This window comes from Mirounga angustirostris, unplaced genomic scaffold (assembly GCF_029215605.1).
Source record: "Mirounga angustirostris isolate CCGP_5_RB_7025 unplaced genomic scaffold, mMirAng1.0.hap1 SCAF_6, whole genome shotgun sequence".
Lineage (NCBI taxonomy): Eukaryota > Metazoa > Chordata > Mammalia > Carnivora > Phocidae > Mirounga > Mirounga angustirostris.
Window position 1 is genome coordinate 135641282 of NW_026991714.1, and position 26616 is coordinate 135667897.

Sequence of the window (26616 nt, forward strand, 5' to 3'; positions counted from 1 at the left end):
TTCTGGTAGAATTGCAATGTTAACTTCAGGTAATTCCTTCCACTAAGGTGGGGTTGGGGAGGGGGGCAGTGGAAGGTGGAGTTTTATGGAAACCATAGTCAGGACTTTAGTGATAGAAACCAGAAACAATAGGCGCGCCTGGGTGGCTCTGTTGGTTAACTGAGGTCGTGATCCCAGGGTCCTGGGAGGGAGCCTGGCATCAGCTCCCTGCTCAATGGGGAGTCTGCCTCTCCCTCTCCATCTGCCTCTCCCCCTCCCCTCATGCTCGCTTTCTCTCAAATAAATAAATAATATCTTAAAAAAAGAAAAAAAGAAAGAAACCAGAGATAATGACCTAATCCCTCAGCCTCAGAAGACTCTTTTTGGGATGGCCTCTTACTAGCCATGCACTGTGGGACAAATCGCCCTGACGCCTCCTCATTTGTGAAATGGAGACAGGAATCAATACCTCGTTACCTGAGTTTTTGGTGAGACTCAACTTTTATGAATTTTGACGATATTTATTAATACAAGGAATTGGCATATCATTTTATTTGTAGGAGAAGGAGGGAGAGAGAAAGGAAGGAAGGATAGGACATTTTTATCTGTAGGAGAGAGAGGGAAGGAGGAGTAAAGATCTAGGTAGGATGGCAGAAATCAAGGGAAGCTTAGTTTCCTGAGCCTGGAGGGGGAGTTGACAGAAACTCACAGTCTGGGGAGAGAAGAAAGCATCTTTCAGGGAGTTCCGTTAGTTGCCATGTTCCAGAGAACCCATCCCCAGAATGTTCCTTCATGTGGCTGAGGGAGGAGGAGGCGTGGGCTTTTGAGACCCCGGCAAACTTCTTTCCAGACCACGGGGCACCCTGGCCTGCGCTCTGGCTTCCAAGGTACCCAAAGGACGCTTTTTCCTTGTTTCCCCGGGGCGGCCAATGTCAGGATTTAGAAAGCTAGTGCGCCCAACGCACGGTAAGGATCTTCTGGATAACCACTCTCCGTGAGCTTTGCCCAGCTCCTAGATGTTTCTGCGCCACCAGGTGCCTCCCCAGACCTCGGGCCAGAACATTAGGCTGCACCTTGAAGGGTAGCTCCTCAACGCAAGATGCCTGCGTCCACGCGGCGGGCCGGGGTGTGCAGGTGAACTGGCGCGCACCGGCGCTCCGACAGCGAACCGAACTGCAGAAGCGGTGACGGTGGCGGCGCGAGGTAGGCGAACTCTCTCCTTTTCATCCTTTATGTGTCCACTAAGATCTCGCCAATAAATAACAAGAATAAAACGTCTGCTTGGTTTTGTCTTTGCGCTCCCGGGATCGTAGCGGGTCTTTTAGAGAAGAGAGAAAAATGAAGAGAAACCACGGCGGCCCCACCGGCTACTTCTGGAGACCCCTGAAATCAGCAGCTGGAACTGCCAATTTGGAGAGCCCTCCGGCCTGGTCATCTAAGACCCGGGGTAACAGGTCCCCCCGAGCTGGGGGAGGGTCCGGGCTTTTCCCCCCCGCCGGGTCGGGCCCTTCAGCCAAGAGTGGCGCTGGCCAGGCTCCAGACGCGGGAAGGTGCCAAGTCCCGCTCACTTCGCATCGGGGATGCGCGCGGACGGCCCGGGCGCGCTCTGTCCGCCCCTCTCGGCAGTAGGGCGCGGTGTGGCGCGCGCGGTCCCCGGGGACAAGCCCGAGGCCGCCAGGCTCGGCGGAGAGGCCAGAGCCCCGCGGGCGGCCGCCGGCCGGTGTGCGTCTCGCCGCCCCACGCAGTTGTGCTGCGCTGCGGGGAGCCGGGCCGGGGACCCTGAGCGCGCACGGCGCCGGATGCCGTGCGCCAAGCTGCCTCTTCGCTCGCGGCGCTCGGGGTCGGCGGGCAGAGCTCCTCGGACCACCCCGGCGCCGAGCAGCCCCCGCGGGCCCCCGCGGCTCCTGCCGGACGGGAGACGCCCCCCGGCCCCCGCCCCCGCGTGGCCCGGCTGCGCTGGCGGGAGCGGCTGGAGGAGGAGGAGGAGGCGGCGCCGCCGGGACTGCCTCCTCCCCGCCCCTCGCGTCTCCTCCCCGCGCCACCGGGAAGGACGAGGGGACTGGGCACGGGGACCCCGGCCAGTGAGCGCCCGTGCCCCGGGGCCGCCCTTTGCGCGCGCTCTCTCGCCTCGAGCCTGGGGCCGGTGTCGGCTCACATGGTGTTGGCCGCAGCCATGAGCCAGGACGCGGATCCCAGCGGCCCCGAGCAACCGGACAGAGATGCCCGCAGCGTGCCGGCTGCTCCGGCGCCCCCCGCGCCCCCCGCGCCCCCCGCGCCCCCAGGCCCGAGAGGGATGCAGCCGCCGCCGCCGCCGCCCCCAGCCGGCCTACCGCAGATCATCCAAAAGTAAGAGGACGGAAAGCGGAGAGGGGACCCCGGGTGGGCTTGGGGGACACGCCCCGGCGCCCCGCTCCGTGCCTTCATCTCTCGCGTCGCTGCTGAGCTCCGCGCGGCCGCCTTGCGTTTGAAGTTTTCTTGTCCTCTCTCGGCAGAGTCGGTGTCATTCTGGCTGTTCGTGAGGTTGGGGACAGGGAAGCCAGGTTATTTGGGGAAAATAATTTTGTTTTTCTTATCCCCTTTCTCTTCAGGGACGTTACTGGATATTTTGAGCTAAAGTAGCTCAAACTGGGGGAAAATGGCCCAGAGAGTATGGTTCATCTTTCCGGTCCCGGAGGCCGCAGGAATGTATGGAGAGCCGGGTGTGAGTGGGTGCGCGCCCGTGAGGGTGTGTAAGGAAAAGACCACCACGGGCAGCCGCCCTTCATGGTGGCCCTGGAGTAGCCAGCCCGTGGCAATGGGTGGAAAGGATGGTGAGGGTTTGTAAACAGCACATTTTGCTTTGCTGCGAAAGAAGTGTCTGTGCTTTTCAAGGAGGCCCTTGCGGGGAAGAGTTCTCAGCCGCGCCACCGTCGTGCGTGAATGTTACCATCTTGATTCTGGTGCTGTGCGAATCTCCCGAGCTGGCCTTCCCAACGCCTGAGTACGTCGGGATGGTCAACAGGCTCTGAGAAGGGCTTTCAGCCCATTTTGAGGGGCGTAACAGTAAAACAGGGATGTTTTGTTGGTTCTTTGGAGATTTTGTTTGATAGTTTAAGGCCTAGAATGTTGGTTTGTTTGAAGGATCTTTATTCTCCTGAAGGCTTCCCTCAGCTTGTACTGAAGTCAAAACCGGTTTAAGAAAGTGTAGGAAAGTCTGAATGATGAATGCTTGGGTGAAACTGATGGTGCTGGAGAAAAGCACTAAGTACAGAAAATCAACCGTGTGGGGTGGGGGGACAGCGCTGCTGTATGGATGCTTTGAGTTACATAAACGTTTGAAAATGCAGTAAGAGGAATAACCAGTGATGGGTTGTAAGTGGAAGTAAATGGCACTTAAATACTGTTTTAAAGACTGACTTTAGAAAGAATAGTGAAAATTCAAGTTTGACATAAAAAAACGCCGGCATATTTCTGAACAAAATGGTTCCCCTTTTTTGACTAGTGGACTGCTAAAGTTTCCATTTGTGACAACTTTCTGCTTTAATTCGATTTTATCTGACTTTCAACTACTAACAAGTTGCTAACTACTTGAACATGGAAATAATTTAGATTATTTTGTTCCTGTTGTTTTGCAAATTATTTAAGCTAAGATTTAACTAAATATGGACAGTTTAAGTACATCATTACTTAAAATGTATCTTTAGTTCTTGATATAAATATAAACTAACAGAGAAAAATATATTTAAAACCTAAAGTTTCTTTACTTAAAAAAACCCCAACTAATTGACCAATTACTAATTGGAAAACATCTAACGTGCTACTGGGCCAGTGTTTTGTGGCTTGAGATTAGGCTACCCATTAAATTTATTGAGTTTGCTTTGGTACTGTAATCACCATGCATTTTCCTGTCATTTCCTATTAGGAAAAAGCTAGGAATTTTATGTTCACAGAAATATCTTTGTAGATAGGGGTCTGATTTACCCTGTTAGCCCCATTTTGAAAATTCTATCTCTGGGATATCTTACTTTAGTAGATAAGAGCTTTTCAAAGATGTCCCCTTCTGTCAGTGGCCCAGAATGGAGACTTCAAGAAGCGCCTGATGGCTCTGCCTCGTTTTGCATTGGTGAGAGATCAGTGTTCAGAGGCCAGGTTGAAGGCCAGTGAATGTGCCCATGGAATTGGATGTTTGTGCACTTATGTTTCTTTCTTTTTTCTTTTTAAGATTTTATTTATTCATTTGAGACACAGAGATACAGAGAGAGAGAGAGAGCATGAGCAGGGAGAGAGGCAGAGGGAGAGGGAGAAGCAGGCTCCCCGCTGAGCCAGGAGCCCAATGCGGGGCTCGATCCTAGGACCCTGGGATCATGACCTGAGCCGAAGGCAGACGCTCAACCATCTGAGCCACCCAGGCGCCCCCATGTGCACTTATGTTTCAAAAACGTTCTTTATGAGGATGATTTGGGGTTTGGTCCCCTCAGAACCCACTGAAATTACGCTGGAACCAGGCATAACATGGCAAATGTTTTGCAGGTCCATCTTCAATGCGCTGAAACTTGAGCAGGTTATTTTGAAACTACATTTGCATAATTTAATCTGAGCAACCATTTTTAATGTAGTTATAAGGTGCTGTTTGCATCAGCCATCTTTGAGAAAACCTAGTGGGGAGATTGCCCTCAGCTGCAGAATCAATTGCCCACATTTTGATTGAGAATTTTGTGAGCTAGAGCTTTGGATAAAATTCTTCTCGGATTCTTTGGATAAAGTTAATATGTGGATCACATATTAAATACATTTTATTGGGGAACCTTTGTTTATTCTAGCTATTTTAATGAGGTCATTATGTAATTCGTAAGAGAAGTTTTGAACTCTTTCAAAATGATGAAGATATCAATCTTTTTCATGTGCATAGTGTAAAAGGATTATGAGAATTGTTTTCACTTCTTAATGTCCTTGTTAATGGTTTTAATTTATATCGGCTTGCATTTTGGATAAAGTCAAGGACTATGAGAATAGTCATGATCATAATAAAAGCCTGTTCCTGTTAATGTGTGTCATATTTGGTCTTGGGAGAACTGCTGTATACTACATTTAAGTAGCTAAACACATGAAGTATGAGGATGAATAATGACACTGATTTTGATATTTGTTTTATAGATGCCAGTCTCTGTACTCAGGAAAAATGCATCAAAAGTTAATTTCGGTAGGGTACTTTTGTTCTACTCAGGTATACTTAATTTTCTTATTACTGTGTTCTTAGTTTCAGTAAAGAATTGCCCATGACCTTTCTGCTCATATCAACCCCTGACTCCTGGCCAATATTAGCATCACCTATAAAGATTATCAGCCATGTTTAGACATAGAACTAGTATTTTGTAAGATCTTTGTTTTAAACTTGTCTTCTCTGAGTTGGCCAATGTGAAGGTATTATTGGGTCGGATGTAAAGCATTGTGTAAACCATGTGGGCAGTACAAAATATAAAATAATATAAATAAATATAAATAACTTAAGAGGAGATTTAGAATGAGCTTAGGAAATCAGAATAATTTGATGACTTAAAATAAATATATTAGCAGAAGTAAAACAACATTGACTGATGTGTTTTGGTGAATGTTTTATAAGGACTTACCTCCTTAAACATTCACAATATTTTATTTCCAAAAGTATTTTGTTTTAATTTTGTGCTTTCAAATCAAACCTAATTCTTGATTCATGAGAAGTTATTTATTAACCTTGATGAACAGCAGAAATGAAAATTTAGGTTGTAAATTTTAAAACTTTCTTCCAAATGGAAATAGAGTCAGTCAATTCTGTGTGAAATATTGAAGTCAGTCGTCAGATGCAACTATAAAGTGTCACTACTCATGGTGAAAATTAACCAAACAAGCACACACACCTTTTGTGAAGCGAACACATAGGTTGTTTTCCTAAATTATTTGACTTGTGGCAAAGTATTACTATCTATTGCATGATATCAGATTGTGCATTTGAGTATAGGTGAGTTATTTTATTTCCTTTCCGGATTATTTTGATAAGCAATGAATAAAAATCAACTATAAAAATAGAAAACGTTTTGGTTTAGAATTGATATCAAGTGTCACCTGCACGTGTTCATGACTTAGGAGGATACAAATCCAACTTTGATTTCTTAAGGTTATAGTTTTCTGCATTGCGTAGGACTCGGGCTGACTGTTTTCAGAGCAAAGGCTCCCCTGATTCAGTATAGAAAATGTTACAAGTAGTTATTCTGCTTGCAGATAATTTTACAGACATTCTGCATTTGGAAGGAGCTCCATGTAACTCTCAGGGAACAACGTGGAGGCAAGCTGTGTAGGATGTCCAGGCACTTTGATGGGCATGCTGACAATTACATCCAGAATCGGGGAGGAAATAAGAATTTTCCAAAAACGGACATTACCTCACACTCATGCTTGGTCCTTTTCTGGAAAGAGGATGGAATTTCTAACATCTGTGCCAGTTTCTAACATCAGTTTGAGTCCATTTTTAGGGAAAACAAGGATACACTTGTAGAAGGAATTTTGAAAATTTTGAACACAATCTTAAGCTGCATGTAGGACAAGTATTCAGCAGGAGAAAACATCTGAGAGGATTAAGTGTTTACCCAAAACAGGAAAGGAGAGAGAGTGGGTTCTTTCCTTAGCATTCTGAAAAGTTTCTTTGCTTCTCTAGAAAGGTATTTTTTTTTCTTAAAAAATTTTGCCTTAAAGTTTTTGTGATAAGTATTTTTAGATAGCAAGTATAGCCATCCAGTTATGAGTTTTTTTTTCAAATTGCCAAAGAGATCAGTATTATGAAATGTAGTACATTATTCCCATTAGTCATGGTAAATGGCTATACACATGGTGAACACAGAGCTCTTCTAATGCCAGTGCTGGGAGGGGGGGAAGGAAAAAAATTATCACCCATTTTATTCTTCTATCTACTTATTCTTTTGTTACCTCCTTAGCAGTTTGTCAGATTAATAATTTTAAAAGCCCAGATCTGTCTGTTGGAATGAATTCTGATCTCTTAAGATCTCTTTGCCTGTCCTTATGGTCACCAGGGGGAAAAACCCCACCAGGCTTGACTCGCAGTGAAATGAGCCCACATTTTCCAGTTTCTCTCTCTTTCTCTGATTTATTTTTCTTGTGGCTGCAGGTTTCTTGATTCCAGTTAAACTAATATTTCTTCCCTGCCCATAACAGCTAATCCTTAGGTAAACAAACCAGTATAGTTCAATTCACAGCACTGATAAACAAGAATCTAAAAAACGTTAGGAACTGGGGTCTGAGGGATAGAATTAAAATGGGCTGAACTGAACACGGAAGGCAAGAATGGAAGAAGCTTGAGAAAGTGGACTTAAAACTCCAGAGAGATACTGGGAGGCAGGGCACCCCTCTCCCTTCCTCCACCCTGGTCCCCCTGCCGGACAGAAGCTTGAAGGGGTCTCCTGTGTCACAAAATCCCACTTAATCTGATTTTTATTTCCTGCCACAGTAATTATCTTGTTTAGGATGGTCTAACTGATATGATCTTGTATATTTTAATAGGGAAGTTTGCTGTGGATCCACAGCTGGTGTGAGTGACTGGTAGCTGTATTTAGAATTAGTGCGTTGAAAAGTTTTGCAGAAAGTAAAGTGACCCGTATTCCAGAATCAGGGCAAAGACGGTAATTAGTGGTTTGTACAAGGGAGCAAATGACAATTCCCTTTCTGGTTAATGAAGCTGGCTGGATCTTGCCTGATATGTGTGATAGACTGGAAGCCTACTATTGCTTTTTCTCGCCAGTGGGAAGACTGGGAAATCCTAACTTTAATTAAAAAGGCCCATTTTTGAATCAGGAATGTGAATTTGGCTTCCAACACCACCTACGGGGTATTGGTGGTAGGCTGATATTTTGCCTGGCTCAATGGGTGGTCACTTTAAATTCCACCCAACTAAGGTTTCAGTCTTCAACACTTACAGGCAGCAAATTTGGGTACAAGTCAGCACTGTCCGCTGTTTGAGGAGGAGGTGGAAGGGAAGGCCACCCCCTCCCCCCCCAGTATTTTGGACATAACACGTATTTCCATCTAATATGATAAAGTCTTTATAGTGGCAGAAGTTACAGCCAAGTTAATTGATCTTACTCTTTCCTACAGTTCCTGCTGGATTTTATAAATAAGTCCCCTGATGGTTTACAAGGCAACTTTTCCAACTCATTGACAGCACCTCTGTCGGGGAGATGGTACATATTCATGTGACTGTACTTTATGAGCAAAAGGAGCTGTTAAACAACCTGCATGAGGATGTGTTAATAACTTGCAGTTCAGTTTGGACAATAAATCTTTCCATGTGTTCAGAAACAAGAGGCTGGGGGTCATGCATGTGTTTAAGTGTGGTTGTCACCCCATGAAGATAGTCTTCATGCCACGTTTCCCTTCTTTAATGTGGGTATTTGCTTTAAGGGTGCACCAGGGCCCTTTGCTGCTGTCCTTTCTAGGCACCTGCTTTTTCCCCATCACGGTAATAACCCATCAGTTCTCAGGTGCCCCTTCCCACCCAAACCTGGAAACCTCCACTCATGGTGGGCTGGACATCTTAAAATACTTCTCCAATTTTGCAGCTTGTCTGTAGGTTGTCTCCCAAATATGTTTTTGGCTCTTATTAGATCTGCCTTTAAACCTGACCTCCAACATTACGAAGCTAAAGGAGTAGACAAGGTAATCTATACAGTATTTTAAAGAGGTTTTAATTCCGCTGAGTTACTTCCTTTAGTTTACTTTGAATTTGTTAGTGAATAAAATGATCTAGGATTTGCCTGGTGTAAAATGCACATCCTTGCTCTAAATTAATTATTGGGTCTCTGATGAAGAGGGTCAGAGCGGAAAAGAAAACCCTGGACTGGGAGCGAGTGCCCTGGACAAGCCCATTAACCTTCTTAATTCAGCCTCTCCAGGGATTGGAAATGATCAATGACAGTCTCTTCCAAGAATAAAATTATGTGACTCTCCAGGAATATTGCTGAATTATCATCAATGTGGAATGCTTCCCCTCTCCTATACCTCTGATACAGAATATATCCCGTATCAGTTACATTTAGCCATGGGTATAGTACATGCTTGTGAGACTGCTCACACATGAAAACAGCAATGATTATGAAAAGGAATTAAATGCTTCCTCTAACATTTGCAAAGCGTATTTGGGTCAGTGTTACAATTTTAAGTCAGAGGGGCGCCTGGGTGGCTCAGTCGTCCAGCGTCTGCCTTCGGCTCAGGTCATGATCCCAGTGTCCTGGGATCGAGCCCCGCATCAGGCTCCCTGCTCCTCGGGAAGCCTGCTTCTCCCTCTCCCACTCCCCCTGCTTGTGTTCCTGCTCTCGCTATCTCTCTCTCAGTCAAATAAATAAATAAAATCTTTAAAAAAACTTTTTTTAAGTCAGAAAAGCAGAAATGTCAGTGAAAAGACCAACATTTTATGCTGTTTGCTGATCACTAGAAATTTTTAAAAAGAAAAACAGTTATTTTGGAATGTTAATTACTTGGGAAGGTTGAAGTGACTACTTGAGTTTGCAAAAAGTGAATACTCGAGTTTGCAAGTAGAGTTTTCAATGCGGGAGGCAGATGCAGTTATTTTCATTTGTCTAAGTTGGACTGTATTCAGCACAGTTTGGTGGGACTGTGTTTGGCGATGGTATTGTTTTCAGAAGCACGAACCGTAAACAGGATGTGCGAGTGGCCTTTGGGGCCCCGGCTGCGCGGGCTTGGAGTCGGCAGCCCTGTGGGCAGCCTGGGCGGCAGATACTCACCCCGACCTTGCGGCCGAAAAAACACTTTGCGGAGAGATCATGGGTGTCCAAAAGCTGAGCCTCAGGTTTCTGTGTGGCCTCCTTGAAGAGACCAACGTTGTTTGCAGACCCTCCCACGGACTGGGTCTCCTCTGCGCCCTGCGGACTCGCACTTGCAGCGTCATCCATAGACTGCCCTTATGGAGAACCTTTATTTGGTGCCTGAAAAGATATTTTTTTAACCTTCTGCACAGAAAGGGAATGAGCTGTGTGGTTCAGTCTTGATTTGTAGACCTAGGGTAAATACATAATGAGGATGAACATAAGGATAGTTACTGCAGCATTGTCTAGAAGAGCAACAAATTAGAAACCATGTGAAAGTTTTCCAGTTGGGAAAATAAACTGTGTGCATGTAATTTCGTTATCTTATATTTATTAATATGGAACATAAAATAATATGGAATATAGTATTGTTAACTAAACTAAAAATGACAAACAGCATGTACACGAGGAATCTCACAATTAAAAAAAATGTATGTGGATGTGTGTGTGGGAGCCCACAATTCCGAAAAAGCACCTAAAGAACAAATATAAAGATGCTAACAGTAGTTCTAATTCTAGGTGATTCAGTTATAGGGTTTTGGGTTTTTTTTTTATACTTTCTACTTTTTTTTTCAGTGAGTATGTATTAATTTTATAATCAGAGAAAATAAAACTTTCTGTTTTTAAAAAACAAAACTAGGAATAGACATTTCATATTGGCATTACACTATCTTTAAGACAGAACTGCCCTTTTGTGTCTTAGACTTTAGGCCTGGAAGGCATCTGAGGGCTGCTTTAGCCCAGCCTTCCGGTTTTTCTAGGGAAGGCAAGTGAGCATCAGAGAAGTCAAGTGATTTATTCAAGTTCACACAGCAAGGGTAGTGGTAGGTTGTAGGAATCCTCACCTCTCTGTCTATTGCATTTTCTGCTAGGCCTCCCTTTTGTGTGCCTGGAGTTGGGGAAGGAAGAAGTAGGGAACATTCATAAACTCTCCATTTATCAACTGGCTCAAGTCTGCTCAGATCCCCCCAAAGGGACTTGAATAACATCCTTAGGTATGTTATTGCCTCCCCATTACCCCCTGCCCGTAGGTTTTTCTGTAAGTGGCAGTAGACTGGCCTCTCCAGAGCATCTCATGCCCTGTTCCATCCGGCCAAACTAGCCGGGCATCACATTTTTTTTTTGTCCTTGAACTATTTGAAAGTAAGTTGCATAACTGTAGCTCTGTTATTTGAAGGAAATTAATCTTAAATAATTTTATCTAATGAGCACTAGATTTTTAACTTTTTCCATTTGTCAGAAAAATGTCTCCCAATAGCTCTTTTTAAAACCCCCTGGCTCAGATTCACAAGTGCATTTGTTTATGATGTCTTTTTAAAATTAGCAACTGTACCCACCTTTTTCTGTTCTTCATGACGAAAGACTCCAGGCTAGTTGTCTTGTAGAACGAGCCATGATCTGGATATGTGTATTATTTCCTCATGTCGAGATTTAGGTTAAGCATTTTGGCCAGGATCTGCAATGGGTGCTGTGTGTCCCTTAAGTTTGATCTGTTGGTTAATGAGGTCACCTCCAGACCTCCCCATTGTAACGGGACATTTTTCTCTTTGTGATTAGAGAATACTCAGAGTATGAGTAATGAGATACTGTGAAACGCTCTGAATATACTGTTTCCCAACAAGCTTTCACCTCATGGATTTATCTTTTTTAAAAAATATATTTTATTTATCTTTTTTAAGTAAGCTCTACGTCCAACGTGGGCTTGAACTCATGACTCAAGAATCGCATGCTCTACAGACTGAGCCAGTCCAGTGCCCCTCATGGTTTTATTTTTTAATTTGACCATATTTTTAAAAAGTTCCTTCAATGAAATGTGGAACTGAAATGATAAATTAATATTACTTTAGAATGGATTAGTTCAGATATATAGTTTAAATCAGTTGGCCTTGCAAATACGAGTGCATTTTACCAGCCCCTGGATATTATTGGAGACTCTGGATTTTTCTAATCCTGACTTGCTAGGAACCTAACTGATGGGCCAGCCACTTCCCACTTAACCTCTGCGGCAGGCATTTTGTCACGGGCTGCAGTACTATTTAATGTCCATACAGAGGGAATACAAATCCCTTTTCGTGCCAATGGCATGAATGGGTGCTAATGTAATTTTTGCTAGCTCACACAACGTTTTAGGCATCCTCTTGAAGCTAAGTCAACTCTTTGCAGAAACCTTTTATCTTCCTTTTCAAAATCACTCTATGAAGCGGACTTTAAAAATGACTGATGACTTGCCCTGGAACCTAAACTGCGAGAGTCCTGGAGCTGGTCTGTGACTACTGGTTTGTTCATGCTTTTCAGATTTAAATTACATAGCTATTTTTGCCTCTTCCAGATTGGTACTCTTATTTTCATGCACAAAATATGTATGGGTGGGGAGAGTGGTGTGGAGTAGTGAAAAGAAACAAGAGCAAGCCTTCTCTATGTTCTAGAGTCAGCTTTGCCACCACTAACTAACACTGAGCTTCAGTGTTCTCATCTGTAAAAGGGAACAATAGAAAGTGAGTAACAACTAACATTCGTTGGGTGCTTCCTGGGTGCCACCTACTATTCTAAGCACCTTTTATATGCTAAATCCATTTAATCATTTAATTGGTCTATAATCCTGTGAGGAAAGTACTGTTATTTTCCTCATTTTACAAGTGAGGAAATCAAGTCAGAAACTTACCGGGACTCAACAAAACTACGAAAAATAATACTTACGAAACAACTGGTGGTATGAGGCTAGGTGAGAGAATGTTCTGTAAATTAAGATCATATCCTCCCTATGTAAATATCTGTGTCCTCAAAATAATTTCTAGAAAACCCATCATTGGGACACCTGGGTGGCTCAGTCGTTCAGCGTCTGCCTTCGGCTCAGGTCATGATCCCAGGGTCCTGGGATCGAGCCCCGCATCGGGCTCCCTGCTCGGCGGGAAGCCTGCTTCTCCCTCTCCCACTCCCCCTGCTTGTATTCCCTCTCTCGCTGGGTCTCTCTCTGTCAAATAAATAAATAAAATCTTAAAAAAAAAAAAAAGAAAACCCATCATTTACAAAGAAAATATTATAGAAAAAATTGCTGAAATAAATCTGAAGTAGGTCAAATTGAGTTTGAGTTAAACTAAACATTCCAGTCAGAAACATTCTTTCTTGTTTCTTTTTCCTTTTTTTCTTGTAGCTTTAAGTCTGCCTTTGGTTTAAAGTGAAATCCATATCCCAATTTAAATTCCATTAGCAAATCAGGCTCTGGCATTTGATTTGCTGTCTTACTCTGCTTGTTATGCATGTTAGGCCAGACCTGAATTTGATGCTCACAGAGAGTATATAAACACTTATAATCCTCTCAGCATGTGCTAAAATCATAACAGATACGATAGTTTGATTTACAAAGAGAGCGTCTGCCAAGTTCTACCACACCATTTTTAAACCAATTCAAAAAACCAGGATTCAGCAATGATTAAAGTATCCTAGGTTCCTATAAATAGCAAGAAGAATTCCTGACTTGAAACGTGGCAACATCAAGCTCCCTTAGTCTCCAGCAGACATATGGTGAATGATTTTAGCAGACTTGGTCACAGGTGTCCTTTTGCCTTAAGACACCATTGTGTGCAGAAACCAGACTTAATAGAGTCAGTGAGTTAGGAAAGGATTGTTTGCTTTTGACCTGTGAAAGGTTTTACAGTAAAGATCCTTTAAACAGTGAGTTTCTCAGTGTATTTCAGATAAAAATTTAATCAGTCTAAGAATTCAGAGGTCCAGTGGTAATTTTTAAAACACTTTTTTGTCTTTTTTTAATTTATAGAGGTATAATTGAAATACACAGAGCTGTACATGTTTAAAGCATCCCTCAAATAATCAAGATAATAAAGATTTTTATTACCCCTGAAAGTTTTTTCATACCTTTTATGATTTATCCTTCGCTCTTTCCCTTAATCCTCTTCCCTCCCAGGTAGATACTGATCTGCTTTCCATCACTGTAACTTGAGTTTTTGCATTTTCTAGAATTTTATACAAATATAATCATAGTTGTTGTTGTTTTTGACCTGGTTTCTTTCACTCAACATAATGATTTTTTAGGAAATACATGTATTTTTTAAATTGTGACAAAATACACATAGCATAACATCTACTATTTTAGCTATTTTATTTTTTTAATTTATTTTTATTTTTTAAAAGTAATCTCTATGGGGGTGCCTGGGTGGCTCAGTCGTTGAGCGTCTGCCTTCGGCTCGGGTCATGATCCCTGGTTCCTGGGATTGAGCCCTGCATTGGGCTCCCTGCTCTGCAGGAAGCCTGCTTCTCCCTCTCTCCCTCCCCCTGCTTGTGTTCCCTCTTCGCTGTGTCTCTCTCTGTCAAATAAATAAATAAAATCTTAAAAAAAAAAAAGTAATCTCTATGCCCAATGTGGGGCTTGAACTCATGACCCTGAGATCAAGAGTCATGTGCTCTACTGACTCAGACAGCCAGGCACCCCCATTTTAGCTATTTTAAAGTGTAATTCAGTAGTACTTAGTACATTCACAAGGTTGTGCAACCATTACCACTATCTAGTTCCAGGGCATTTGCATCACCCCAAAAGGAAAACCTGCCCCCATTAAGCAGGTATTCTCCATTCCTTCCTCCCCCCAGGCCCCTGGCAACAACTAATCTGTTTTCTATCTACATGGATTTGCCTATCCTGGACATTTCATATAAATGGAACCATACTATATGTGGACTTTTGTATCAGGTTTTCTTTCACTTAGCATGTTTTGTTGTTGTTGTTGTTTGTTAGTTTGTTTTTAAGATTTATTTATTTATTTGTGAGAGAGAGAGGGAGGCAGAGGGAGAGAGAAAATCCTGAAGCAGTCTCTCCGCTGAGCACGGAGCCCAACTTGGAGCTCGATCCCAGGACCCTGAGATCATGACCTGAGCCGAAATCAAGAGTTGACTACTTAACCGACTGAGGCATCCCTAGCATGATGTTAAGGTTAATCCATGTTGTAGCCTGTATTAGTACTTCATTCCTTTTTATTGCTGGATAATATTCCATTGTCTGGACAGACAATTGTTATCCATTCATTGGTTGGTGGATTTGGGTTTTTTCTACTTTTCAACTATTGTGAATAGTGCTGCTCTGAACATTTATGTACACGCTTTTGCTTGGACATCTGTTCCTAATTCTTTTGGGTATATATCTGGGAGTGGAATTGCTGAGTCACATGGTAATTCTGTGTTTAATTTATTGAGGAACCTCCAAACTGTTTCCCAAAGTAGCTGCACCATTTTATATTCCCATCAGTAATGAATGAGTGTTCTTATTTCTCCACAACCTTGCCAACACTTGTAATTTTCCTTTTTTTTTAAATTGTGGCCATCCTAGTGTGTATAAAGTGGCGTGTCATTGTGATTTTGATTTGTATTTCCATAATGACTAATGATGTTGAGCATCTTTTCATGTGCAAGAAGGCTATTTGTATATCTCCTTTAGAGAAATATATATTCAAGCCCTTTGTCCATTTTTAAATTTAGTTGTTTATCTTTTTTGTGAAATTGTAAGGGTCCTTTATAAATTCTGAATACTAGATCCTTAGCAGATATGTGATTTGCAAATATCTTCTCCCATTTTGTGGGGTTTCCTGCAGCATATGATTTTAAGGTTCATCCTTTTTTCTTTGCATATATCAAAAGTTTGGTCCTTTTTATTGTTGAGTGGTATTCCATTTTATGGATATATCATAAATGGTTTATCCATTCACCTGTTGATGTGTATTTAGGTTGTTTCCAGGTTTGGGCTATTACAAATAAAGCTGGTAAGAACATTCCTTTACAAGTATTTATATACTTGGGTAGTTTTCTTGGGCAAATATCTAGGCCAATGATCATTTAAACTTTTAGGAGCAGAGATGTTATACATAAGAGTAATTTTTGGGTGAAAACACCTTTGAATTTTTATTATTGGGTCTTTGAACAGAGCATGTTAAATATGACCCTTCGAGGCATTTAAAGAACACACGCTTTTCATCTTAGTTTTCAGGGTCAGTCACTCATCATAGTTTCTTTTTTTCTCCTATTGATGACTCTTCTCCCAATATTTTTCATTTGACAAATAATTATTACTGTGGAAATTGGGACACAGATGAATAAGATGACAAAACTGCAGAACTTCAAGCTGGAAAGGACCTAGAAATCGTCTAATTCAATGCTCTTGCTTTACAGAAAAGAAAGCCAGGTTTAGAAGGAAGGCCATATTTACCGAAGGCCATTCAGCCATTAGAGAAATTAAGTGGGCAGAGGAATGCTGCCTGTGAGAGTAATTTTAAGGCTTCTAGTGATAAGGTGTCTACAGATGTAATAGTGCTGGGCTTGAGTGAATGGCACCATATTCCTGCTGTGCTGTAGGGTTCACAGGGCACCTTTTCCTTCCTAGTTTAATCCCACTCAATTCTCCAACCACCCCGTGAAACAGGTAGGGATTAGGTAATTACCAGTGGTTCAGGGTTCCGTAATCAATGACTGGAGAGCCCAGGCTCAGAGCCAGGCCTTCTGTCCCTTTCCAACTTGTATGCCCTCCTTCCTTTCTGGTGAGCCTTTCCCCAGCTCTGTGCTGGCTACCACTGCCTGAATTCAGCCCTCCCAGCTCCTCCCCCTGCCTCCAGCTGGGCCTGTCCTCACGTCTTTCTCTTCTCCACACCAGTTCAGCCTTAATCTTATTGTCTATTTGCTCAAAGCCCTGCCTTAGGATCTTGTCTGTAGGTTGAGATTCAGACTGCTTAGAAGCCCTTTCTGGATCTCCCCTGACTCAGCTGTCCACGCCTGACCTTGCTGTCTGTCCAGCTCCCTCCTGCCTCTGCCCTACACCAGCTTTTCTCTTCAACTCAAACATTCTTTCATCTTTATGGATTCTGCTTAGACCTCATGCCTTCTAGGGCGCTGTCCCTGACCCCACGCAATAAGGTAGGCTGGGTGCCCCTTTCCTGTGAGGCCCTGTGGCCCCCAACTGTAGCATTTACTCCGTGTTTACCTCCTGCAGGTCTCCTCTAAAGACTCCATAAAGTGCTTGAGGTTGGGGCCAGTGTTTTTCGTCTTGGTGTCTCTAGCATATGGCAGGTCCCTGGCACATAGTTTGCCAAATACATGAGAGAATGAGCAAGTTGACTGCAACCTAACTATAGATCTAATTGATTCTGTGATGAGAAAAACCACTTAGGGTGGTCTCATGGGTGAGAACTGATATGAGAGCAAAGCTTGGTTTTCCCCACTTACGTGTCATGCAACCTGACCGTCTGGAAGGCTAGAGGAACACGAACACCTTACCTTTATGTTTGGAGAGGAGGTATAAGGGAGCACAGACCCCAGACGTAAGACACCCAAGCTCTGGTCTGGCCCTACCTGCAAGTCACTGTGTGAGCAGAGAAAGGGCCCTTCACCTCTTAGGTCCCACATTTGTTAAAGGAGGACCAGGATGTGGACTTGTTACAGGACATGCGGTTTGTTATAACCATCAGTGAGATGACGTGGGAACATGCTTTGATAAGACTAAAGTGCTGAATACACGTGTGTCCTATGTAACCAGGCTTCATCTCCTTACGGCCATCTCCAGCCAGGGACCCGATTATGCCTTTCAAGGTGAAAGCAGTTTCCAGGCTGAAATTCTTCTTCCGATCTAAATAGGAGAAATGGTGGAAATGGCCACTTCGAACACCCCTGAAGTCCTGTTGCTTCAAAGCTTTTAACAACAGAAGTTTCTGGATCACAAAAATGGCTTTTTAAGCCCTGAGCAAATACTACGCCTCTTTCAAGCCATTGCTAAAACAACACACCTCACGACAACTGCGGCACCAGGATGCTTTATCATTACCTTAACATTTGCCGTACTGACAGTTTAATGGTAGCAACGGTAAGGACAGTTGACCAATGGTAGCTGCACAAAGGAGATGCCCATCTGGCCTTGGAACTCACAAACGCTTCTGTTTCCTCTTCCTGGGATGGTGTCAAGAGGCTCTCAGAACAGTCCAGTGTTTGACATACTGTCCTAGGCTGTCCTACGGTACACGGCCTCTGACCAAACAAACTGGGCTGTCCCTAAGTCCTGATAATGGAATTGTCTACCTTTTCTTTTCTTTTCTTTTCTTTTTTAAAGATTTTATTTATTTGACAGAGAGAGACACAGCGAGAGAGGGAACACAAGCAGGGGGAGTGGGAGAGGGAGAAGCAGGCTCCCCGTGGAGCAGGGAGCCCGATGCGGGGCTCGATCCCAGGACCCCCGGGATCATGACCTGAGCCGAAGGCAGTCGCTTAACGACTGAGCCACCCAGGCACCGCAATTGTTTACCTTTTCAAGAAGGTTGGGAAAGCACCAGAATCCACACGGGGCGCATGCCCAGGCCAACTTCAAGGAGTTCGTGCTGGGAGACCTCAGGTTCTTAGGAGGCTGCTTAAAATGAGAGTTCGGGGGGGGGGGGGGCGCCTGGGTGGCTCAGTTGGTTAAGCGACTGCCTTCAGCTCAGGTCATGATCCCAGGGTTCTGGGATCGAGTCCCGCATCGGGCTCCCTGCTCGGCGGGGGGTCTGCTTCTCCCTTTCCCACTCCCCCTGCTTGTGTTTCCTCTCTCGCTGTGTCTCTCTCTGTCAAATAAATAAATAAAATCTTAAAAAACAAAACAAAACAAAAAACAAAACGAGAGCTCGGTGTGTGCTGAGTCCGTCCGTGACAGGATCAAGCGTGCTTTCCTTACTGAGGAGCAGAAACTCGTTGCCAAAGTGTGGAAGGCACAATCACAGAGTCAGAAAGCTAAATAAACAAATGAAGCTTTTTTGAGTAATTAAAAAAAAAAGTTGCCCGGAAAATAAGTGATTGCCCGTGATTTCTCCATGAGACCTGCTCTGGCCACCCTGTTAAAATTGCATCGTGCGGGGCGCCTGGGTGGCTCAGTCGTTAAGCGTCTGCCTTCGGCTCAGGTCATGGTCCCAGGGTCCTGGGATCGAGCCCGATGGGAGCCCTGCTTCTCCCTCTCCCACTCCCTCTGTTTGTGTTCCTGCTCTCGCTGTCTCTCTCTCTGTCAAATAAATCAATAAAATCTTTAAAATAAATAAATAAATAAAATTGCATCTTGCATCTTCCGGTCCAGTCTCCCTTACTTTGTTCTGTTTTCACCATGGCACTTTCTCTCTTACAAGATGGTATAATGGACATACATATCTCACTTACTGTGTATTTACTGAATGTGTGTCTCCTCCCTCCCCGCCAGTGTCATGTCCGCTCTCCAGGAGTGGAGGCGTTTTATTCACTGACTTACCCCCCCACACCCCCAACCTAAGACCACTACCTGGCACCTAGAAGCCGCTCACTCACTGTTTGAAGGACTGGCTGAGCTGTTACTAAAGATGTCAAGCTTAGACACTGTCACACACACAGCTTCTGCTGCTTCCCTGAGCCCATCTAGGCTGTGAACTCTGTGCAACTCCGGGATCTGAGTTTGGTGGTGCAGGAAACTGAAATGAAAGTGCAAGGGGTGGGACGATCATATCCTCTGCTCCGGTGTGATTCGTGGGAGTAAAAGAAGGTGCGGAACTGGACTGCTCTTCCTGGTCCCAGGCATCAATTGCTCAGTACTTCTATCCCAGCCTGGCTCTGACAGTGACCAGTCTCGTTGGACTCCCATTGGCAGAGACTCGAGCTGTGCATTTGCGGGGATCTTGATGTGGGACGAAGAGCAGGAAGGGCTAGGTCTCACTCAGTCCCTTGCAATAGGGGCCCAAAAGAGTAGCACAAACACATGCCCAGCAATAGGGGATTAGTGAATCAATTCCTCTGCATCCTCCCATGCAATGAGGACTATTTCTGTGTGCTGTTATAAAGAAATCTCAGGGATATATTAAGGGGAAAAAGCAGGGTGCAGAAAATGTATATACATTGCTACCTTTTATGTAAGAAAAGGGAGAACAGGAAAATTATTTCATATAACTTTTTAAATTTTTTTTAAAGATTTTGTTTATTTATTTGAGAGAGAGAGAGCGAGAGAGTGAGCGAGAGAGAGTGAGAGAGCACAAGCATGGGGAATGGCAGAGGGAGAGGGAGAAGCAGGCTTCCTGCTGAGCAGGGAGCCCAATGTGGGACTCTATCCCAGGACCCAGGGATCATGACCTGAGCCGAAGGCAGATGTTTAATGACTGAGCCACCCAGGCACCCCATAACTTTATTTATTTTTTTTAAAGATTTATTTATTTGAGAGAGAGAGAGAGGAAGCAGAGAGAGGGGCAGAGGGAGAGGGAGGCAAGCAGACTCCCTGCTGAGCAGGGAGCCCGTCAACTTGGGGCTCAATCCCAGGACCCTGAGATCATGACCTGAGCCAAAATCAAGAGCTGGATGCTTAACCAACTGAGCCACCCAGGCGCCCCTATTTCATATAACTTTAAATCACAGTAATTTGATTATATATCTCTAGTGGAATGTATCTTAAGGTCAAAACAAATTCCAAATAAATCTTAAACTGTTTTCAGTAATATTTTTAGTGATAGTCTTGGTATTACTATCCTGAAACAATTATATATATTATATTATATATATTATATACATATACGTATATAATATATGTATGTATATTATATATATTATATACATATATATGTATATATGTATATATACGTATATATATGTATATGTATATGTATACGTATATATATATATGTATATAATAAGTAATTATGTTAGGGGCGCCTGGCTGGATCAGTCAGAAGAGCATGCGACTCTTGATCTCGAGGTTGTAAGTTCAAGCCTCACGTTGGGTGTAGAGATTACTTAAATAAAATAAAAACTTAAAAAGAATAAGCAAATGATGTTAAAATAATCAGAAACAAATATTTTTAGTATGTTAAAAAAGAACAGTTTCATAATTAAAGGTGTTAAGTAAAAATTCTGTAATCCTGAATTTGAATTGGAAATGTCAGTATGAATTCCTGATATAATTTCTCTTTTGCAAATGAGAAAGTATTTCCTAAGTTTGTCCACTGAAAAGCCTAGAAATAATGACCAACTCAGTAGCAATAAGCACCTCTGACATCTAGATTGTGGCCTCTAAATACAACCTCCCACTAAAGAGGACTAAGATTCCTCAGAAAAATGACTGATTCCAGGGATGGGACAGGAAATTTACAAGATGTATTATAATATCTTGTATCAGAAAACACAGAGGCTATCAAATACCACTTGTGTCCCAAGTTGAAGGGCCCAAATATGGAACAATTGGAGCATTAAAGAGAGTATGTATAGTGGATTGACATACATCAAATACATGACAATGTGTAAAATCCCTAAGTTAAAAATTCAATGGTCCCCACTGTAAGAGGTTGGGGAACCAACTCGTGCTGAAAACTGGTCAAGGAAAAGAAAGAATCAGACATTTATTCTGTCCTTTTTAATTGGTTACTTTAGGATATCCAAATTGTTGAAGAAAAGTTCTTTTTTAAAGAAGAATACTATCTAATAAATACAGGAGGAATTACAGAATTGGAACATCATCATTTTGTATCCTCTAGTGAATAATGTGTTTAGACAACATGGTAAATTCCTGCTAAAACATCAGGCGAAACTGATGGGAAACTTTATAATGGATGGATCAGGCTGATACAGTCAAACCCACTGATCAATCTTAATGTCAAAAAAGAAAGACTTCAGGTAGCATGTACCCACTGAGGGAATGGGGTAGGAAGTAAACAGCGCTATCAAAAGAGAACCTGAATTTGTCTGTGCCAGGCTCAAGGTCTAACTACCAGTTTATAGAAAATGGGGGGGGGGGGGCGCCTGGGTGGCTCAGTTGGTTAAGCAATTGCCTTCGGCTCAGGTCATGATCCTGGAGTCCCGGGATCGAGTCCCGCATCGGGCTCCCTGCTCAGCGAGAAGCCTGCTTCTCCCTCTGACCCTCCCCCCTCTCATGTACTCTCTCTCATTCTCGCTCTTTCAAATAAATAAATAAATCTTTAAAAAAAAAAAAAGAAAATGGGGGGACAGAGGAACATGTCAAAACAATACCATGGAGATAAAAATCGACCAATTGGAATGTGGGACATCCTTCAGACCTGAAGACCGGATTTTTTCAACAAGTAAATAAGGATTAAAAAACAAGGATAAGAAGAGCAAGAGGGGTTCTCTATAGATTAAAAGAGATTAAAAATACTTATCCAGTATATAATCCAGTCTGTAATCTTTAATCTATAATCTTTATTTGGATCCTAGCTCAAAAAAATTAAGAAAAATGATTAGATTACTTAGGACACTTGAACATACTGGATATTGAGACTAAAGAATGATTTATTCATGAATCATTTATTTATAGTTGTGGTAATGATATTGTGATTATGTTAAAACTAAAAAGTTATTATATTTTAGAGCTATATACTAAAGTATTTATAGATGAAATGATGTCTCTGGGATTGGCAAATAATAGTGTAGGGGGTGAGAATGGGTAGGGTACAGAGTAAACAAGATTGACCAACAGTTAATACTGTTGAAGCTGGGTGATAGGTAAATGAGATTTCATTATACTATTCCCTCTACCTTTGTATGGTTAGAACATGTCCATAACAAAAGTAAAAAAATAAAAAATAAATAAAACCCACCAGCTCAGTCAGTTGGCCAGTTTTGATTTCAGCTGTCCCTGAATTTAATTTTGGATTGTGGAGTATGCTCTTGAAATCACACAGCTAGCGATGGGAAGGGCTAGGATGCTAATTCACATAAGTCTGGCCCCAAAGCTCAAGGTCTTAACTTCTGACTCTATAGAATTTATGTCCCTCTGTGGCTTAGACTATTGTGGGATTGTTTAGATTGAGAGTTTATAGGGTTTTACAAGCAGTCATAAGATAAACTGGGGCAAAAGCAAAAGAACCAAATCAGAACCAAAATATCAGAGTTGGTCTTCCTTTGAAGGAGGGAAAGGCGACAAGATAGACTGCATACCTCCCATCTAGACCTTGGTTGGGCCTTTCTTGTTACACCAGCCTGGGTTTTGGATTGAGAGAGACCTGGGTTTAAGTAGCTTGGCCTGTCACTTACTAGCTGTGTGAGTTTACCATGCTGTGCCTCTGTTTCTTCAACCAAGCTCAGCTGGTTGTTGGGAGGATCACATAAGTTGTAAATGTTTATTTAGAAGAGAAAGCAGAGCATAATTAGTTCACGGAGATCCTAAGAATCCTGAAGCTGGGTTGGGGATTGTGTGTTTAGAAATTCCTTATGGTCTTGACACCCCGTCTTGCCCCAGCCCTAACACATTCTCCAGCACTTTCTCCAGGACCTGGGGGCAGGCTTGCCGAAGTTTGGAATTACCATTTAGCCTCCGTGAGGAGGGTCAGGGCTCTGAGGGCGGTAATTTTCCCATCTGGCCATGTTTGAGTTTGTTATGTGGCTTGATAACCAAGGGCAGCTGGAGAAGATCCTCCTAAGGTGGGTCCATAGAAAAGTCCAGTCAGATAGCTGGAGGCCAATTTGAACTTTGTCATCTTTGAGATTGAAGGGAAAAGATGAAATTCCTTATCCTTTCTGAGGGAAGCACCCCATTTTCTTTCCCTTCTACCCTGTTTACCTCTTAACCCTAACCCGCCCCCCTTTCCTCGCTGAATCACACAGGGTTCCATCCTGGCAAATGGCGGTCTTGTCATGAGCCTTTTGAGTTACTGGCAAATGCACTTGTTGAAACACTTGGTCATCTGGGAAGTATGTAAGAGCCACACTTTGGTCTTTGATCCCTGGGTGTCCAGCTTACTTTCCCCCACTGCATGGGACCTGTTCCATTTGCTGGGGGCTTGGGTGTGAGTGAGCTGCTGGCCCAGGGAAGCTCAGCCAGAGGGAGCCCAGATTTACGAACTGTCTGGATTTAACTGAGGCTACAGCACTTTTATTAATAGAACATGCTGCATTTCCTTTTTATAAAAATATGAAGATCATTGCACTCAGGAAAATGCCTGGTGACTTTCTGTCTTTAGGGCATGTTCATCACCAGGCTAAAATTAAAAGTGAAGTCAGGCCCTTCTTGAGTCTATTTTTAACGGAGTTTAGCATATGAATGTGAACGTGAAGTCTTTCTTTAGATCTCCCTTAACTCAATTACTTACTTACGCCAAGCATCCCGCCTGGAATTCCTGAGCTGTCGCTGGGTCTACCTAGAGTGGGAGGCCCAAGGGGGAGTTAGGGACAACTAGCCATCCTCTGCTCTCTGGGTTTCTGTGTCTTCACCCACCCCAACTTCACTTATTCTGGAAGGTTAAGGAGGCATTAGTCATTATACTAAAATAATAATAATAGTGATGATAATGACATGAGATAAACAACAATCAACCAACCAACCTATGGCCAATCTGTGATGCGTAGGTATTAAGCAGCCCCTAATCGGTACATATTTTTCTAGGGGCTCCAACTTAGGAGCAGCCACTTGGGTGGAAGGGGAGACCCCGGATTGCAGAGAAGACTGTCATTCAGGCAGAAAGTGCGAATGGCCCTGGCTTACCAGGGAGACTTGGGACAACAGGTGGAGGGAGGGAGAGGGAAAAAACGTTAGCAAGTGTCATTCCTGTCCAGAGAGTTCCTGATGAGTGATGAGAGTGCTGGGGAGAACTTTCAGAAACCCTCTTAAATTCCCTCTTTGAAATCTTTTTAATGTCTGCTCTTTGAGGACTGTGGGGGGTGGGGGTGGGGCGCAGAGGGTGGAGTTGATCCTAACTCTTAAGATCCTTTCGCCTAAGGTTTCACTTGAAGGCAGGGACTGACAAAGGCTCTTTTTTGAACTTCTTCTTAGGGCATTTCCCTGTGGACATTTTTGGAAAAAGACTTAAAAAAAAAAAAAAAAAAAGCCGGTTTATCATGATAAAACCCGGCCCTTGTTTTGTGTTTTTGAAAAGCGATTTTTAAAATGGTCATTTTGGGTGAGTATGTGCCAGCTGTGTGATTTTTCTTTGGACTTTCCCATGGATGAATATTTGGCTCGTGGTGTCCTGAACCCCTTTAAGGTGTCATTTTTAAGCAGAAGAAAAACTTCCTTCTATTTTTTTTTTTTTTTTGGTATGACAACAAAGCCGTTGTTGAGGATAAACAGAAGATTAATTTAAAATGCCAATTACTTTTGCTAATCTGCTGATGGTGAGGTTGTTTATGGCCGGAGAACTATGAAAATAATTCCAGATAGAATCTGAGAGGGGAGAACAGGAAAGGGGTGTGTGGGGGAGGGGGCTGGGGAGCACAGTGGTCCTTTTGGGGACTAGGAATGACATTGAAGCAACAAACACCTTCCTTATATCACATATTCTGTTAAAAGCAGTCAAAATGAAGTATGATGTGTTTATAGGCCACTACCATCTGTCTGAAAAATCTCTTATGGGTTTTTGCCTGCAGTTCAACAAACCATTTACTTGCTTTAATGATCTTTTCAATAAAACTTTGGATTAAATTACAATACTTTTAGGCTCAGAAGGTTTTCAATTCTGAAAACTCGGTACTTTCATTTGGTTGCAGGAAATTTTAAGGGACGGGCTCTCCTAGCCAGATTGATATTTTGGGGCATGGCCAGTTAGTGAGCAAGGTAGGGGTAGGGGTGGAGAAAGCTATGTGTTGCCACAGTCCTTACAGTGACCAAAGGATGCTCTCCGGCTTCTGGGTAAGGCAGTTGCTTGGGACTTGGAGAATGGACAAACCCTGATAGAAAAGAGTTGCTGAATTCAAAATACTAGGCTATTACTTTAAAACCATTCAATTTCACCCTAATCGGTTATTCAGATATTTTTGTCTTGGTTTTTGCCTGGACTCAACTTTATTCCTTAGTGAGTCTAATGATTCATCTCTCTGAACCCTTTTAATTTCACCTTGGTTGGTTGTTCCTGTGAAGGAGAACCTTTTTGTCCTGTTTCTTTCCTTGCTTCATCCTGACCCCTGAGGGAGTCTAAGGATTTCACATCTTGGAGTTTCTGGGTAGATCCAAGAAATGGTCGAGATCACTCTTGTCTCTTTCTCAGGCATGGCTGGGTGTTAGCTAGCCCAGGTAGATGAGGAAGCGAAGAATGTGGCACTTCTTTAAATTGTGCGCTGAGGTGAGATCTGAGCCTCAATTTCTCACGACTAGACTGTGTTTCTTTCGATCGCGTGCAGGTGCGTGAAAAGCCTCTGGCTTTGCTTCTTTCACGGTTGCCCTGATTGTGGGATTGAGGTTAGGCTGGAATCCCCACAGAGTTCCTCTCCGCTGGAGTTCGGTAGCCCAGCGGCTGAGAGAGGTGTTAATTCCAGCTGCCGCGGGGGCCTGCTCCTTCCCTGGCAACTGGGAGCCCCTTGGAGAACGTTTAGATATAATAGAACCCGGCTTGTTGCACATTTTCCTTTGAATGCTCATGGTTTGTGAAAATGTAGCTTATTCTCCTAAATACCTTGACATGCTTCCCTTTCTCCAGGTGTCATCTATAACAGCACTACTGTAACAACCTAAAGGGTAATTTTATTTTATTTCATTTTTTTATTTTAAATTGAAGTACAGTTGACTAAAGGGAAATTTTGAAAGAAAGAATAATCACCAATAATCTCTTGGTTAGACGCCATCATTTGCCTATCTTGTCTTCATTCTTTTTATGTTGGGTCGCAGGCAGATATTCTGAAACATTATATGCAATGCATTATATTCTGGTTTTTTTTTCCTTAACGATGTATTGTAAAAGTATTTTTTTTTTTTGCGGCTGTATCATCTTCATAATTTAATTTCCCATGACCATGCTTGATATCCATTAAACTGATCTACCAGAATATAGCTAATTATTCACCAACTGATGGACAGTTATGATTCCCAATACTACAGTAATGGATATCTTCA

General features: G+C 43.0%; 1 protein-coding gene across 5 annotated transcripts in view; it reads left to right on the top strand.

Moving 5' to 3' along the window:
• The first annotated feature begins 1240 nt into the window (after nt 1-1240).
• The window catches only part of RBM20 (RNA binding motif protein 20), a 189428-nt gene continuing 164052 nt past the window's right edge, over nt 1241-26616 (top strand). For all 5 annotated transcript variants that reach the window (XM_054508379.2, XM_054508381.2, XM_054508383.2 and 2 more), the window contains exon 1: nt 1241-2325. In XM_054508379.2, the coding sequence (XP_054364354.1) occupies nt 2135-2325 (191 nt within the window). In that variant the 5' untranslated portion in view covers nt 1241-2134. The remainder of the gene's footprint in view (nt 2326-26616) is intronic.